This window comes from Typopeltis vanoorti, chromosome 10 (genome assembly GCF_054136105.1).
Source record: "Typopeltis vanoorti isolate ZY-2024b chromosome 10, IOZ_Tvanoo_1.0, whole genome shotgun sequence".
NCBI lineage: Eukaryota > Metazoa > Arthropoda > Arachnida > Uropygi > Thelyphonidae > Typopeltis > Typopeltis vanoorti.
In genome coordinates this window covers 42186597-42205544 of record NC_143558.1, presented here as the reverse complement: position 1 = coordinate 42205544, position 18948 = coordinate 42186597, and the positions used below count along the sequence as shown (strand labels likewise).

General features: G+C 35.4%; 1 protein-coding gene across 5 annotated transcripts in view; it reads right to left on the bottom strand.

The window, feature by feature from the left end:
- LOC150102365 (mitotic checkpoint serine/threonine-protein kinase BUB1 beta-like) overlaps nt 1-18948 on the bottom strand; it is a 386807-nt gene that overhangs the window by 190444 nt on the left and 177415 nt on the right. For 4 of the 5 annotated variants that reach the window (XM_090399214.1, XM_090399217.1, XM_090399216.1 and 1 more), the window contains exons 8-11: nt 16437-16475; nt 10925-11109; nt 9038-9088; nt 2995-3076 (exon numbers count right to left, since the gene is read on the bottom strand). In XM_090399214.1, the coding sequence (XP_090255340.1) occupies nt 2995-3076; nt 9038-9088; nt 10925-11109; nt 16437-16475 (357 nt within the window). The remainder of the gene's footprint in view (nt 1-2994; nt 3077-9037; nt 9089-10924; nt 11110-16436; nt 16476-18948) is intronic. The other variant, XM_090399215.1, reaches the window with a different exon arrangement.

Below are 18948 nucleotides of genomic sequence, written 5' to 3'. Positions count from 1 at the left end.
CCATACCAAACTTCATGGCATTCATTTATTGGCTCTATTACTCTCCACTTTCACCAAATTAGAATGTTTACCAAATTCATCAGCATCCCCAAGTAATCAGTATGGCTGTATATAACTTAAGTCATACTGATTACTTGGGGATGCTGATGAATTAAAAAAAAAAAAAAAACTCAGTAGTGTCATATTCTGAAGAAATTAAGAGCTTGTTCTTGGTTTAAAGCCAAATTAAATGTGAAATTGCAATCAGTCGAGTTTCTGCAAATTCAACTGATTCTGTGAGGACTAGTGTGACAGAATTTGACACTGGTGTCTATAGCATCAAGCTGTGGTATCATATATAGGGAAGATTATGGGGGCAAGCTTTGCATTAGAAGTGTATGTCGAAAGAAATATTTTTGTATGTTATTAAAATATTAGGTCATTTTAAAATTTCTTTTCTATTTTGGGTCATAATTAAAAAACCACTATGGACATAAATATCCAGCAGGATATTTAAGTCCATAGTGGTTCTCTTTCTCCAATTACAAAAAAATCCGATTCTGAAATGGCTAAAAGGCACAGAACCTCATTTTCTGTTCAAATCCCAATAGTCTTCAGGTTCCCTAATATATATATATATATATATATATATGCTGGCCTGGTTAACATATCTGCTCTCCAGCCAAGAGGCTGCGGGTTCGAATCCTGCATAGGCATGGATGTTTGCGATTGTATTCCACCTTTATACATTCACTCATCCAAATAGAGATACACTCTCCCAATATGGACTAGGTCACCATGGGAGTAGTAGACCCAAAACCTCCCTCAATGGGAGAGGCCTTCATCCTGCAGTGGGTAGAGAAATAGGCTATTCATCATCATATATATATTTATTGAAAAAATAGATAAAAATCCATGAAGACAACTATAGTAATCTGAAATATTATATCGCATTTTAGTGAGTATTATGGTTATGTGTTCAATTGATTTGGATATAATTATTGTCAAAGCAACTAAAGCTTTGAGACTATGTGACTCCCCACAAAAGTTGGTTTTGTAAATCTAGTTAGAGAAAAAAAAAAAAAAAAACCTTAGCCCACACATGGTACTATTTTATTTTTTTTTTGTTAATACACACACGCACACACACACACACACACACACACACACAGTAGTGAGCTATGGAAATTTTAACAAAGGACCCGCATCGTCGAGGAGAAAAAAAAAAGGGCCTAACTTAGCCCTTATAATACTTATATTGCGACTTTGTAGAGCTTCTGAGAGATATGATAATTCCTATAGGATATCAATCATTAAAGCTAGATCTTTTAAAAATTCCAAATTAAGAAGTCGGTTTTAAAAGCCCTTATATTTATTGTTCGATACAAAATACTTGCATAAAGCTGGGTAATTTCTCCACAAAGCAAGAGCTGTTCATAAACTGCAAGCTGCCCATCGTGGTCCAAACACACGATACCAAAATTTCGATACCAAAGTCTTTTGCAATGATATTTAATGCTCGTCGATTTTTTTGTGATTGATGATAAAAAGCATATAATTTATCCATAAATATTTCAAAATGATTTATTTCTTTAATGTTTTTTTATCGAATCGTCTAATGCTGAGTGTAAATGATGAGTGCAATGCCAAATGACAACGCTGGGAAATTTCTGTAGAAGTTTGAGTGCAACACCTGATTTGTTTCCTAACATTACACTAACTCCATCAGAACAAAATGCAATGAAATGATTTTTTTACATAGTTATCAGAAAATTCATATGAATTTCATAAATTAGTTTAATCCTTTATCCAAGTGTGAGCAAACAAAGTTTGCGACTGAAAGTATCTTCAGGACTGGGGTAAGGTGGTACCACACCGGGCAACTCTTTGCAAAGGTGGAGCAAGCTAACATCACTCCTATCTCAGTATCTCCCATAATGCAAAACACATCTCCTTGCAGACACGTATAATGTTATGCATTAAGGGAAGGGCCACTACCCAGACTAGTTTCGACCTTTATTGAGGTCTCTTAAGTGGGATCCAGGCCCAAGTGGAGATACCAGGCAGAAGCATTTGCAAGGTCATCTCTACCTATAGGAGTTGCCAAACGGTGTGCCACCTTTTTATTAAATTACTCTGGATTTAGAGAAAGATGTTGAAAGTTTATTTTTCACTTGGTTAGACTATAATAAATTTAGTTTAATCCTTTATCCAAGTGTGAGCAAACAAATTCCTGAAGATACTTTCAGGCACAAACTTTGTCTGTGTGAGGAGGAGGTTCCCCCCCCCCCACCAACAGTAACTGCTTCTAATATAATTAATTTGCTAATTGCACCAACAAAAATTAATTGTACTGTTAAAGTACCATATTTTCCAGTGTATAAGATGTACTTTTTTACCTTAAAAATGGGGTGCGTCTTATATAATGAAAGTAAAGATTGTTTCCTCTTTTCAAAGTCATACGCACTCCCTTTTATGTTCCAAGATCTTTGTAGGCAGTTAATGGCACAATCAAATTGATGTGCGACCTTCACGTGACTTCTTGCGCGTCATTAGCTAAGAATGGGGAGTCCCTATTCAAGTTTCATAATATCTTATCCGAGTAATCAGTTACCGATGTTTATCAGTATTGAGATATTTTGTGTTCAGTTTGATATTTTAGTGATGGAAAAAAACAGGCGACATTCATATATTTCAAGTTACAAATTGCAGGTTAAAATATGCGGAAGAACACGGGAATAGGGAAGCTGAAAGACATTTTGGACCTCCGTCTACAGAAAAAGTTTTTTTTTAGGTTTTTTTTCCCAGAAAATTGTATTAAATTTCTTGGGTGCGTCTTATATATAGGAACGTCTTATACACCGGAAAATACAGTATATCTCAAACTACTTTCAAGTAAAAATAAAGTTGTTTCCTGTAAATCTGTGGACATGATACTAACAATAAAACTTTCGAAGTATGAGCCAATTCATTAGTTATGTTTATGAGAGATGAATTACAGATTTTATTTTATACCTGGGCTGAATTAGCTGTTTCTGAAAGATTTCTTTCAATGACCTTAAATCCTTCTGTATCTGGCCAATAATCTTCTTCTGGTCTGTAAGAAAAAGTCATTAAACATTGAGCTATCATTGACAAAAATTATGTATCTAATTATAAATAGCTAACTATGGCGAAGACTTCAGGTGATGGGAAAAATGTCTTATTAAATATGAGTGCATCTAAATGATTATTTTTGAGGTAAAATGATCAAATATTGCATGTAAAAAAAGTAAGCATAAAAGAAGAAAAATCATTCTTACTGTGATTTATCTTTTATAGTAAATAAAAAAAAACAGGAAACATAATGGGAGAAAAAACATTTAAGAGAAATTGCTATATTGAATTTTCTATAGAATAGAACTGTTCCGAATGGGGGAATTCATCTTGGACTTTTGTGATATTAGCATGCAACTTCATTATAATTAATCATACAGCATATTTCAAAGGCCTCAAATCTGTAAATAATAATATAAGACTATTAACTGCAACCATGAGAGATGACTATGGAATTAAAAAATAATAATAAAACACTAACATATTTAGTATTGTCTATGTAATACAAAAATTTCGCAAGTATTTTGTAGAAACTAATAACTAACCAAATAAATAATACCTCATTTTGATTATTCTGATGCTGAGCCTATAGGCATCTAAATTGCTGAGCCTATAGGCATCTAAATTGCTGAGCCTATAGGCATTTCAAAGGAACATGTAGGATATATTTTGCACGAAGAATTGCAAATGAAAAAACTTTGCGCAAGATCGGTGCCGCACTTGCTCACAGCAGATCAAAAACGCACCCGCATGAAAATCTCTGAACAGTGTTTGGAGCATTTTAACAAGAATAAAACTGATTTTGTGCATCGATTTATTACTATGGATGAAACTTGGATTCAACCATTACACACCAGAAACCAAACAGCAGTCAAAACGGTGGAGAGAAGCCGGTTGTTCAGTGCCAAAAAAGAAGTCGGTTCCATCAGCAAGAAAGGTCATGGCATCAGTGTTTTGGGATGATCAAGGCGTTTTGTTTATTAATTATCTTGAAAAGGTTAAAACAATAACCTGGGAATATTATTCCGATCTTTTAACCAAACCAAATGAAAAAATTCATGAGAAAAGACCCGGTTTACAGAAGGAAAAAATCATCTTTCATCAGGACAATGCACCTACCCACAAAGGTGTTTTTGGCAATGGAAAAATTAAGGGATCTGCACTATGAATTGTTGTAACATCGACCCTATTCCCCAGATTTGGCTCCCTCTGACTTCTATCTCTTCCCAAAACTAAAACTCTTCCTTGCTGGTCAGCGTTTTTCTTCAAATCAAGAGATGATTGCAGCTGTAAAGGGTATTTTACAGATCTTACTGAGAACTATTCAGGGATGGGATAATGGTGCTGGAGCATTGCTGGAATAAATGTATTAGTCTTAAGAGAGATTATGTTGAAAAATAAAAATAATTTTAAAATTATAAATTTGCTTTTTCATTGTTAGGTCAAGAACTTTTCAGACCACCCTCGTATGGCCAACAGTAGTCCTGTTTTTTCTAAATCCAGCTTGGAAGTCTCAAAAATTGTATTCCATTTTTGCTTCAATACGTGAGTAAGATGTTCAAAAATATTTTGCTTGGGTGGCTGATGAGGCTAATTCTCCTGAATTATTGCACTTTTTGCTGTTTCCTTTTTTTTTCTTCTTTTTTTTTTTGGAATGGGAATAAGAACAATTGTGTGCCAGTTTTTTGGCCAGATCTCAATGTTCCACACCTGCTGGCCAATTTAGTAGAGTGTACTAACAATATGTTTTCCCTTTCTTTAAGTTGTTCTGATGGAATATAGTCAATTCATGCTGTTTTAGATGGCTCTTCCTACTTCTTTAAGTATAAGATAATCACTCCTCTCTGTAATCACTGGAACAATTCTCTCTGAATTATTTTTGGTCCAAGCCATTATCACACTTCAATAATTTACTTGAATAATCACACCATCGTTTCAATATTTTTTTCATGGTCGGTAATATTTGTTCCATAGTCATCCTCAATTGCCCAGCTCCCACAAACAGAAGTTTTTCTGTAATTTAATTATATGGTATACTGTTGCATGGTTATTCTTATGAAGATTATCCTCAGTTTCTTTGTTTTCTTCTGATAACCACTTACTTTTTGCAAAGATTTCCTCTAAATCCAAATTTCTTCATAAATATTGCTGCTATCACTAAATTATGGTTACTTCCAATGTCAACACATGGGAAAGATATAGTTCTTGCTATTGTATGGCCATATGGTAATTCAGTTTTTTATGAGTATATAATCAATCAGATCCAAGTTCTCACATCGTGGGAGATCCAGGTCCATATACACATTTAAGCATTTCCCTTGCATGTTGTAAACTACATGAAGCATCAAACACTCTTTCTCTGTGTGTTATGAAGTTCAGGGAAAAATTCTTTGTTAAAAAAAGGATTTTAATGTGAATAATCTGATCACTATATTACTGCTGGCTGATAACACATACTACCACTTTATAAACTGGAAGCAGTTTTTTCAGTACAACTTATAAAAGTAACTTTTCCTGAAGGAAAAAAAAAAATTACCTATACTCTTTTACATTTATCTTGGAAGTAGCAGAATAAACTACATTTCCGTCTTTTCTTACCATTCATACCATAAGCTTATGCTCCATAAAATAGTTCCTTACATTTTTTACATTATCACATCGTGTGGTACTTTCAATATAATTATTTTACTACTTCCTTACTTGCCAATGCTAGAATTATGTTTCATACCATTAAATTGTTACAGGGAACTTATTTTTGGAAAATGCAATTATCTATCGTGTGGTCTCTGACGACCACCAACTTTACCCTAAACATGGCAGAGATGAATGGTGGTGTTGATCTTGTATTCCCACTCATGGTAGTCCTAAATTAGTAATGCATCCTAAAGGCAAACCTCTGAGAAGCTCTGAAAAGCACATCATACTAAATGTTTATGCTGGTTTACGGATGAGAAATCCTGATGAAACAGTCGGCAATATCGTGAAGGAAACAGCAGAACTACCAGATGTAAGACAGCAGTATACTGCATGAAGAAGGAACTGACCACGATGGGACAACTGCGTATGCTGTGTCACCGTATGACTAGGCACATGCTTGGTGAAATACAATGACTTTACGATGTCAGCAATTCATCAGAAAGTGCACAATTTCTTCCAAAAGAATGAAATTCTTACGATATATAAGATAATGACTGCTGTAAACAATGAAGATCTCCCTCACATTTCATTAACAACAACTAACTGGTTGTTAAAGGACCTTGGTTTTGTTTATGCCACAGGAAAGCAATCATCGGCATTACTTGAAAGGAAGATATAATTTTATAGTGTCACCAGTATTTGTGTTCTATCAGGAAATATTGTTGTGAGGGACGAAAAATTTATTATACAGACGAAACCTGGGTGAATGCTGGTCACACCTACACTAAAGTTCTCCAGGACACGACAGAAAAAGTGCTCGTCAAGCATTTTTGTTAGGGTTAACGAGAGGCCTGAAAGTACCGAGTGGAAAGGGGTCTCATATAATCATAACACATGCTGGCAGCAAAGACAGATTTGTATCAGGGTCCCTTGAAATTTTACGAGTGCAGAAATCACAAGCCAATTATCGTAAGGAAATGGATGGAAAGCACTATGAACATTGGTTCACAAACATTGTTATTGTAATAGATAATGCACCTTACCATTCTGTTCAACTGGAAAATGTGCCATCTCAGGCTACAAAGGACATTCAGAAGTGTAATAAATTTAGTTTAATCCTTTATCCCAGTGAGAGCAAACAAAGTTTGCACCTGAAAATATCTTCAGGACTGAATATAGTGTTGTACTATCTTACCTGGGTAAGTAGTACAACACGAGGCAACTCGTAGCAAAGGTGGAGCAAGCTACCAACACTCCTATCCCAGTATCTCCCATAATGCAAAACACATCTCCTTGTGAATATGTATATACTGTTATGCATTAAGGGATTGGCCCCTACCCAGACTAGTTTTGACCTTTATTGAGGTCTCTTCAGTGGGAGCCAGGCCCAGAGTTGGAGATACCAGGCAGAAGTAGTAGCACGGTCATCTTTACCTATAGGAGTTGCCAAAAGGTTTGCCACCATTTTTTTTTTAAATTAAATTACTCTGGATTTAGAGAAAGATGTTGCAAGTTTATTTTTCACTAGGTTGACTATAATAAATTTAGTTTAATCCTTTATCCCAGTGAGAGCAAACAAAGTTTGCGCCTGAAAATATCTTCAGGACTGAATATAGTGTTGTACTATCTTACCTGGGTAAGTAGTACAACACCAGGCAACTCGCAGCAAAGGTGGAGCAAGCGACCTACTGCTTCTGCCTGGTATCTCCAACTCTGGGCCTGGTTCCCACTGAAGAGACCTCAATAAAGGTCGAAACTAGTCTGGGTAGTGGCCAATCCCTTAATGCATAACAGTATACATATCCACAAGGAGATGTGTTTTGCATTATGGGAGATACTGGGATAGGAGTGTTGGTAGCTTGCTCCACCTTTGTTTATTTATTTTTAATCTTTGGAATTTATTTATTGGCCCTTTAAGATTAATTGGTGTATCTTTAGTATATTATTGTAGTTTTTTATATTTAGCGCATTTAGCAATATAATTGTAGAAACGTTGTTAGTTTAAGATAGTCTTAAAAATGGTGCGAAAAACTTGTCAGAATAAAGCGAAATCAAAAGCACAAGTTAACATAAGCACTGGTGAAGAGAAGACCCTTTGTCCTAAGAAGTGTTGTGGCATCAATGTAAATAATATAAGTGATACCTTGACATTTAAAATCTCAATCAAAACTAATTATTAGACAATCAACTGGAGAAAAAGTTGAGAAACATTGAAAGAAACACACAGGATAAGAAAAATAATTAGAAGAGGCAGGAAAGCACTTGGTTGCTGCACATGTTTGAATTGATAGTAAGAAATATTACTATCAATTCAAACCAATTCAATTCTTACCAACTTCTTACTATTAATTAGTAAGAAGTTGGTAAGAATTATCATAACAAGATAAGTCAATTAAAATATAAGAAAAAAAGAAGTAATAGGGTACAGTGATTTGATCATGAAATCTGAACTTGAAAGTGAAGTCACTACTTTGAGCTTCCTGGAAAGCTATTAAATATGTGACAAATGTAATAGAGAAACAAAGAAAAAGAGATGGCAGTGCTTGTTGGAACTAATAATTTAAGTAGTGACAAATATAGTAACAGACGATATGAAGGACTGTTGGAAGAAAACTACATGAAAATTGTTGATTTATCACAGAGATACAAAAGAAGGCTATGATAAAAAATGTTTCAATTTACAGGCTGTGTAGAAGAAATAAGTTGTGAGTTTTTAAATATGTGGAACAAGTTTGATGGTAGAAGAGACTTAAGAGTTATGCCTGCACTTGAATGGATTTTGGCATCAGGAACCTGGAAAAATTACTTATTGGGATTACACCTAATTCAGAGTCAAGAAAAATCATCATTGGAGGAATGTTAAGCATGAGAACACAAGTTCATCTATGGTTATGCAAACATGATAAAACTATAAAATCAGACATCTGCAACAGTAATTAACTTTTTAATATGTAAATATTTTCTTATATATCATAAGACATCTTTAGTACAGTTATCACATAACAATAGGAATTACATTCAAAAAGCATTAGCATGCATGCTTAAATTGGAATCCCTGTACATGTACAGTAGCACATTTAAGGATTAAACCTATTGGGCAGTAATTAAATTAAAATATAACAAATAAATTTATTTTATACAACTGAGGATAACAATTTCCCAGACTGAAGACTGTAATTAAGATGTCTTATACATAAAATGAAATATTTACATATTAAAAAGTTAATTTCTGTGGAATATGTTAATATATGCTCTTAGAACTAAACTACTTGGAAAGAAGTTAACAGACAGCATAGTGTGAGGAACAAACAGCCATGGCACCCACCTAATAAGATATAGGACCAGTGGCGGCTCGTAAGAATTTGTAGTGTTGGGGCTGTAGCAATAAAAAAAAATGGATTGAAAAAATTATATCATTTACTTGCTAAGTTATACACATAAATACAATTGAATGTAAAAAGAAAAACAATGTCAATAGATAAATATCTATTTATATTTAAATTCCATTCTTTGTTCTTTTTGATTTACAAATTTATCTATGACCTTAATCATTAAAATTTTTCATATTTGTAATCATGTTTTTCTCTATACTTAACATGGCTAAAGCAGCAAGTCGATTTTGTGCCATTGAATTTCTTAAAAAAAAAAAAAAGTTTTAATTCTTTTGAGAGCTGAGAAACACCTTTCAGGTTCAGCCATTGTCATAGGTGTATCGATAATTTGTAGAAGTTTGAATACTTCAACAAAAGATTCACAAATTCCTGTTTTATAAAAATTATATCAAATTTTTGCATGTCCTGGCAAGTTTTTTAAATTCTGGTCATTCATATAAACAGAATTCTTCTTTTCGTTCATTTCTACAAAGATATAAATTAAATGCTAATAAATGCCCAATATTTACCTACGATAACGACGTTAATTTGTGTTGTTTGTGCGCGTGTAGTAGAAACGTATCTTGGGCTGCAATGCTACCAGCCCTAACTGCACGTAAATCACGTGTTATTCCCACTAGGTAGCAGTTTGGTGCGGTCTGCATTGAATGCAAATCCAGCGTTGAGTATACTAGCCTTAGCCCACATAGCACATTGACTATTGCAAAATACAACTATTGCTACAAAATGAATTATATAAAATACTATCGAACAGTATTGTATTACAAACAAGAAAATAACTTTTTTTTTAGATAAATATATAAAAATTTAAGAACAACAATAATAAAACAGAAACTTTCATTTTATACTGGAGGGGCTGCAGTCCTTATGGACAAGCTGACACTGTGTAGGACTTTCTTTCTCTGTAAAGACTGCAGCAATCCTATGAGGCATACTTCCCACAAGTGTAATAGCAATAGCAATCAATGGAAATTTTGAACCATTCTTCTTGTAGGCATGTATTGAGTTACTGGACTGTTGTGGGATGGACATCCCTTGACCTCACCTGGTGCTCCAATTCATCCACAGATGTTCAATAGGGTTGAGATCCACACTCTGTGGATGCCAGCCAAATGTGATGTTCATGTCCACAAACCACACAGAGTAGCAGCCTTATGACACAGCATTGTCTTGCTGAAGGAGACAATGGTCAGTTCATTAGAAACACTACAAAGTAGAAAACAATGCATTGTCCAGATAACTATGGGTTCGATGTACCACAAACAGAGGTTGAGGCCAATCCAGGTAAAACAAGACCATACCATAACACACCATCTCTGAATTTCATAGTCGGGGTTACACTCTCTGGTAAGAGATATTCACTGGGTATCTGCTCGGTAGAGGTTGTAGCATGATTCATTGCGCCATAGCAGCTTTCTAAGCTTTCACATCCCACTGTACATGCTCTTTGCACCACTGAAAACAACGCTGCATGTTGGTTCAGATATGTGGGACTTGCATATTACAGTCCAAATTAAGTTACAAATTAAGGCATATGGCATCCTATAGCAATGAATCTTTCAAATTCTGTCAGTTCCCTTCTTGAAGCCATTTCACCCGGACACAGATGCACTGACTTGGGAGTATCATGTTCCTTCAATTTATAACAGTTACAAAGACATAACTTGTTATAGGCACAATGCACCTTGACTGTGTAGGTGTCTGTTAACTTCTTTCCAAGCAGTGTACATCCAAATTTACTAAAGTTTTAGTAATAATTTAGATTAAATATTATAGTAGTAATTAATATATAAAACAAAAAATGATCAATCCTTGGTTACCTTCCTTTTCATGTTCCTCATTCAACCTTTTTTGTTCATCGAACCATTTTGCAGCACGAATTTCTTCAAAGGAGAATTCTTCAGCACCACCATACACTTTTATTTTACAATACATAGGTCGTTTCAGGGGATCAGGTGGTTCAAAAAGTGCAAGTGGAGGAGGATCTGGTTCATCTTTTCTAGAACTAAAAAAGTGAATGACATTTAAAACAGAAAAGGATATAAAAACCGGACAATAGAAAATAACAACTAGACTACAAGTGCAAGTGAAAATAACACTAAGTTTTGTTATCCTATACAAGAAGTGCAAGAAGTTCAAAAAGTAGATTAAATGCCACTTTTCTTCCTCCAAAAAGACAGAGGAATTGCATTATTTAAGTGTGCACACATGCACAGTGTTTAGCTGGTAGGCTAAGTGACTCATGTACTCACTTTCTAACCAACAGACTGCAAGTTCAAATCCTACCACAACTATGGCTGTTTACAAATGTTTTTATGTGAGATTAATTTCACTGTCTAATACAAGACCACTTCCATGCTTATTGGAGGCCTGAAGTGACCTCCAATAAGTATGGAATTTCCAGATTACATAAAAAATACATACATACATACATCTTCAAGGCCCACTTTTCCTAATTGGGTTGTGGGGGCAACAGCTGCAAGAGGAACTTCCAATGGTCACAATCCTCTGCCACCAAGCTCACGTGTTCTCGTGGGATTCCCAAACGTGTCCACCCAAGGTTTTGGATATAATCTATCCAGCGAGTCCTTGGCCTTCCACGTGGCCTCCCACCCTCTGGCTTGGCAAAGAGGGCCTGCTGAGGGAGCCTCTCTTGTGGCATTCTGACCAGGTGCCCGTACCAGCGTAACTGTGATCTCTCAACACGGAGAAGCAGCGGTTGAGTATTGAGGGTTTCCCGAATTGCAGAGCTTCTGACTCTGTTGAGTTTTGTCAGCCCCGTGAATCTAACCCCTCGAAGGAACCTCATTTCAGCTGCTTGGATTCGTGTCCGCATTCTTCCGGTCATTACCCAACTCTCATGACCATAGGTGAGGATGGGGACATAGACTGTATTGAAGACAGCCAACTTTGCCTTCTGGCTTAACTCCCACTTCAATACTACCGAACGGCCAAGCTCCCGCAATATTGAGCTTGCTAAGCCAATTCGAGTATCTAGCTCTACGTCCCATTTTCCAGCATCTGTGAATATGGACCCAAGGTATTTAAACTTCTCCACCTGTCTCATTGGGACTCCACTTACATTTAGAGTGCACTGGGATGGTTGTCTTGAGACCACAAATGTTTCAGTTTTGGCCACACTGATCTTCATTCCGGCGTCTGCACAAACAGCTACAAACCTATCCAGGGTCCGCTGGAGGTCATCTATGGCAGAGCTAAGCAGAACTAGGTCATCTGCAAAAAGCAGATGTCCAATGCTACATTTTCCAATTCTGACACACTCACTGCCTCGGCTGTGCCTATCAATCCAGTTCAAAAATATTATGAAAAGGAGGGGTGACAGAACACACCCTTGGCAGAGGCCAATGGAAACTGTGAAAGGTTCAGACTTTGTGCTGTTTACCCTGACACAAAACTCTGGGTATTCATACAGGGACTTGATGGCAGCTAATAGTTGACCATCCACTCCAAACTCCTGTACTACTTGCCAAAGCTTATCCCGAGGAACCCGGTCATAAAAAATACATAACATAAAAATAATACAGTTTGTCGGTTGCTTTCACAATGAATTACAAAGGACATCCTTTAAAACTGTGAAACTTTTTTTTTGAAGTCTAATGCTTGGATAATGTTTTATGCAATTAGCAATAAAAACAGCTTTGTAATTAATCAACTTAACAAAAAATTCAAGTAATACTTTTGTTGGCAGAATGGTTAGCATATTTGCTCTCCAACAAAAAACTTACTTCTTTTTTTTTTTTTTTAATTTAAAAGGTATCCTCCAATGTTCAGCAGTTGCCTTGTAGTTTCCTTCTCCACTGCAAATGGTCATTTCCAAGAACCTTCTTTCAATTCTCTGGCTTGCATTGGCTTCACAAATCCTCTCCGTGTAAAGATGGCAGATTCTTACATGAATATTCTGTCTTCCTAGTGGTAACCAATTCATCACTTTCTTGGGCCATCTCTCCTGTAGCATCCATTGAACACTGTAAAGATCAATGCTCCAAGGTCCATATTTTCTTGAAAATTCAATCTCTCCATGATGGTCTTGTTCTGAACTGTATGAAGACAAGATATACACAGAATTTGTCATAAGCCATCCTCCTCCAGAACTCTTGTATGACTTCTGTTTCACAATCCATCCTTCTCACCTCCCCCATACACCAGAACACTATCATTTGGAGTATCATCTTCCTGTTTTCTTGCCCAATGTCTTCCCTCTTTCTACTATTCATTTACAAACTAATTTGACAAACACTACAGTATTCAAATATCCGTAACTACAAGACATTTACTCAATACCTTAAACATTGCCTAGCTATATTTCAGTGGAGATGAGGACAACTTGGTCAATTTGAACTAACAAAATATAGAGATGTCTCCTTTCAGACAAGAAAGACCCCCCCCCCTTCACCTCTCATGATAACAAAATTTCCATAGAAGACAGGATCATTCTTGGCCTAAATTACAATCTCTAACCTTTCATGTCATCCACAGTCTTTTATACCTCCAAAAACTAGGCAACCTTTTCCACTCTGCTTGTAAGACATTTCTGTACAGCACTATCCATAGCCTGCTTTGACCTAGACTATAATTCTCATATCTGGGATGATGCACAAAAACCTAAAATTGCTTGACCAATCTCTCAGGCACTGTTTCAGCCTTTACGAGTATGTCTTTGTATAAGTTTCATGAGCATGGTTCAACAGAACTGACTACCACTATTTCCTTCACTTTTTCTTAAGCCTGTAAACACACAGGTAACTGTGTCACCATCTGTTAACTGTAAAGCTTCAAACATAGCAAATCAAATTCTCATCTTCCTATTCCACTATCTCTCTGCATTAAATTAAAGATGCCAAGAAATTATATCCTTGGTTTAATCCTTTATCCAAGTGTAAACAAACAATGTTTGTATGTGAAGTATCTTCATGACTGGGCTACTTGTATATATATATAAACTAATGACTTCACATCAATTGCCTTAGCATCCCATAATGCAAAGCAAACCCCTTTTCAGATGTGTAATGCTTATATAATTATGGGAAGGCCACTACCTAGATCAGTTTCTACCTTTATTGCGGACTCAGTGGAAGGCAGATCTAGAAGAGATACCAGGGTTAAAGTAATGCAGAAGTCGCATATTTCCCATATGCAAAGCAACTGATGTGAAGCCATTAGCCTTTGTATACAAGTAGCCCAGTTATGGAGATATTTCAAGCACAAACATTGTTTGCTTGCACTTGGATAAAGGATTAAACCAAGGATATAATTTCTTGGCAACTTTAATTTATAATATAAATACAAGTAAAAAAATGTTCAATACTTCTTTGCTTTGGAACGATCTTCCCATCTTCCCTATTGGTTTCCCATGGGCCTATCACACCTCCAGTTATTCAAAAAAGCTTTTTAACTATGTGCCCACACATACACAGTATCATTGGACTATACTTTTGCAGCCTCACGAATTTGATACACTGATCATGTAGGAGACATACACACATCTTTCTTAAGGATGATGTTCTCATATGGACTATCCTGCATATGCAAGGAACACATGCATACAGCTTAAATGTTGAAAGTTTTTCATTTTCACTTGGTCAAAATGCTTTAGCATCTCTTCCAGCTTAATCTGCTAAGTTAAAGGAATGCCAGTTTGAATTAGGAGTGGAAATCTTCACAGAGAATTATCTTACTCTTTGGATAGATTAAAAATTAGCATTGAGAAATAATCAAAGATGTCAGCATTGTTATCACAATTAGGAGAGTAGCAAAATATCAAACATAACATCATTTGAGCCTGAGTAAATAATTAAGAAAGATTCAATATTTAGCAATCTTTAGCATGGTATGTTAGATAGTTCAATTTCATACTGAATGAAGCAGCTTTTCTTTCATTATTTTATCTCTTCTCATTTAGGGGGACAAATATTCCTCAATTTATTACCAATAGATTATAACCTATAATTCCAGACAAAAGCAGTAAGTTTCTTTTCACTTTCTACACTATTTAAAGGAAGTATATATCAGAACTAAGGATTAAGGATTAAAAATGAAATAAAGTAGCATGTAAGGAATATGGATTAATTTAATTATTATTCTCTCTAGGATACAGCTGTGGTACACACACAATATCACATATGGTAGGTCCATGGACAATTTTCCTAACAGTTTTGTAGGAGAGACATACATGTACATCTTTCTTAAGGATGATGTTCAAATCATATGGACAATCCTGCATATGCAAGGAACACATGCACACAGCTTAAATGTTGAAAGTTTTTTTTTTTTTTTTCACTTGGTTATACTATACATTAAAGATGCCAAGAAATTATATTCTTGGTTTCATCCTTTATCCAAGTGTAAGCAAATAAAGTTTGTGCATGAAGCAACTTCATGACTGGACTACTTGTATATAGAGACTAATGACTTCATATCAATTGCCATAGTATCCCATAATGCAAAGAACATACCCTTATGAATAAGTATAATGCTATGCATTATGAGAAGGGCTACTACCCAGACCAGTTTAGACCTTTATTGAGGTCTCATCAGGCATCTTTAATTTATAGTATAACCAAGTGGAAAAAACTTTCAACATCTATCTCTAATCCAGAGTATTTTAGTAATAAGGTGTGACATCTTTTGACTATTTACATATGGAAACATGACTTCTGCATTACTTCAACCTTGGTATCACTTCTAAGTCTGGCTCCTACTAATGAGACCTCAAAACTGGTCTTGGCAGTGGCCCTTCCCATAATGCATAGCATTATACTTGTCCATGAGGATATGTGCTTTGCATTATGGGATACTAAGGCAACTGATGTATAGTCATTAGTCTCTCTCTATATATATACACACAAAGTAGCCCAGTCGTGAAGTTATTTCATGCACAAATTTGCTTACACTTGGATGAAGGATGAAACCAAGAATATTTCTTGCCATCTTTAATTTACAGCTTAAATATCAGTTTCATCAAATTTCTAGTCACAAATAAGATGAAACAGGTTACAATGAAGGGAAATGAGTAAATATTTTCAACACTCAAATTTATACAAGACATTTTCAACTTCATTTTGAAAAAAATGAAGTTGAAAATGTCATTGCAAAAAAAGCAAATAATACATTTACTGTGTTTATTTTCAGTCCAAACTTTCAGAGTTATTGTTAGCTGGTGGTATGCAATTTTATGTTTCTTATTGAAATGTATTCTTATTCAAAACTTTTAAACATCAAACTATATGATATACAAAGTTATCCTAATTTTCAAACATTTAAAATTTCATTCAGAAGCTTATTTTTTATGCATAAAAATATACATTTATTTACCTCAATACTCGAGAACCTTCTGGTAATTTCTTTGTAATCCTACAATCAAAAGAAAAAAACAAATGTAATAACTGAATTAGATATGCATAGTACTATAGGCGCGAGTTCTCATTCTGTTCACTTGTTGATATATACTTGCAATGACTTAGTGCATTCTGGCATTACATTGAATTAGCTACTTATATTTAATCTTGTGTTTCAAGATATAAGCTTTAGAAGTGCAACACGTGTCAAATTTTTCAAACTGAAAGTAAACAGACATGGGTTCTGCTTGAAACAGAATCTAGCAATACCGCCAGGAAACAATGTTATGAGTTTAGATAAATTTTACCTAATTGGCTATCTCTGTCAAATATACAGATAACTTAGTGGTCCTTATTCAAGGATGAGAAGAAACAAGCAGAGTGACATCTCACAACTAGAGGTAACAGTAACCTCAGCTATCAGTGGGGTACTTAACAGCTTTTGTCAGAAGTAGAGGATACTAGCAAAATTTGTTCTGAGAATCCTCAAAAACTGCAGTAATCAGCAACTTTTTCAGCATGAAAGATGATCTGTATGATATCCTATTTCTAAAACTAAAGATTCCTCTGAAAGAAGGAAGATTTGAAGAAATTTAATTATTCACTGATAATTCCACCCATGAAAAGATGCATTTAAAAGCACAGGATATACAGCTGTTATATATATACTAAAAGAGTTATTCCTTCTGGTACAAAAAAGAGTGATTCCTTCTGAATCAGATTCTAAAATTAAGTCTTAACTATACCAGACAAACTCCATAATAATATTATTAAGAGTATATTATTAATAATAACCTAAAAAGGCAATGTGAAGAATCAACTAGAACTTTTGACAATGAACAATCTTTATCTTTCAGTGTATGCATATGTACACTTAGTATGCACTGAATCTATTGTTGAAGGAAAGAGGATAGCCTGGCAATTTGGCACTTAGCTGACCAAATTATAGTATGAATATTACAAAAATAATATTATCTATAATAATAGATAATATTTTATCATAATTCAATTGCCGATAGCTGAGTGGATAGTGTATCTGTGCTCCAACAAACAAGCTCTGGGTAGCTCAATGGATAGTATATACTTCAACCAACATATTCTAGTTTTCCCACTATGAGCATGAGTGTTTGTAAATGTCTCTTGGTGAAGATGAATTTCATTGTATGGTGAGAGCGTGAATTAGCTTAAAAAAAAGTTCAAATGTTTGGTTTATGGTATTAATGTACTATATGCTATATCATTCATGGGTGGGATTAGCAAAAAAAAAAAGTATGCCAGGTGCGGTTTGTTTGTTGGCTATACAAACTTCTGTTTTTATGTAAATCAGACAACCAAAAAAATCAGACAATGGAACAATCTCAATATATATATATATATATATAACAACTAATAATTAAGGAATTGACAGCATACACTAGAAATATAAATTAAATAAACTTTAATATATACTTTCCGATATTTCGGCAAACGTCACGTTGCATCTTCTTGGGAACTTATTACAAAGACAAGTGCACACAAGTACTACATAACAGCAAATGAGAACAGAAGCTAGGAAGTTAAAGTTTTCCTAAAGTCCTGATGATGCCCCCTGGCGGGCTATATTGGTAGTTCTTGGCCTTTGGGCTGAGGTTCTTCTGATAAATGTTTCCCAAATTTGGGGCAGTCTCATGCATCCAAATTTGTTGAGGTTTGGCATGTTCCTAAGGGCTGAGCCTGATTCCATGAATAGTCTTTCATATTTGAACTTGCTGCGGTGTACTACTGTGGCTTTCTTCCATCTTATTCTGTGGAGAGTATCCAGAGCATGGTCTGCAAGCCCAGAGTGGCTGTACTTGTGAAATCGGATGTAATCCTTGTGTTCTGAGATTCTGATATTTGCTGTCCTGCCCTGTTTGGCCAAAGTAGGACAGTTTCCCCCACTTACAAACTAGCCAAGCATTTAGCCAAAGCGCTCTCACACTATACTGGCAACACTATCACACATAAAAAACTCAGCCCACTTCAAAGCCAGTATACAAAACCTCACACTCAGACATAATGACATAATGGTCAGTTTTGACGTCTCCTCCTTATTCATGAATGTCCCCCTCAAAGAAACCTTAGAGCTAATCCAAGCTAAATTTCCTCCCGATATCTCAGCCCTATTTCAGTTTACAATGAACTCAGGCTATTTCGTTTGGCAGGAAAAATTCTACAAACAAATAGAGGGGGCAGCCATGGATTCACCACTTTCCCCACCCTTGGCTAACTTCTTTATGGAGACTTCTGAAGAGAAAGCCTTAAACTCAGCCCCACAAAAACCTACCATATGGCTTCGCTACGTTGATGATGTGTTCGCTATTTGGCCACATGGCCCAGATTCACTCCTCTCCTTCCTAACACACTTAAACAACCAACACCCTAGAATCAAGTTCACCCTGGAAAAAGAGGCAAACAATAACCTCCCCTTCCTAGACACACTAGTCACCTGCCAACCTGATGGAACCTTG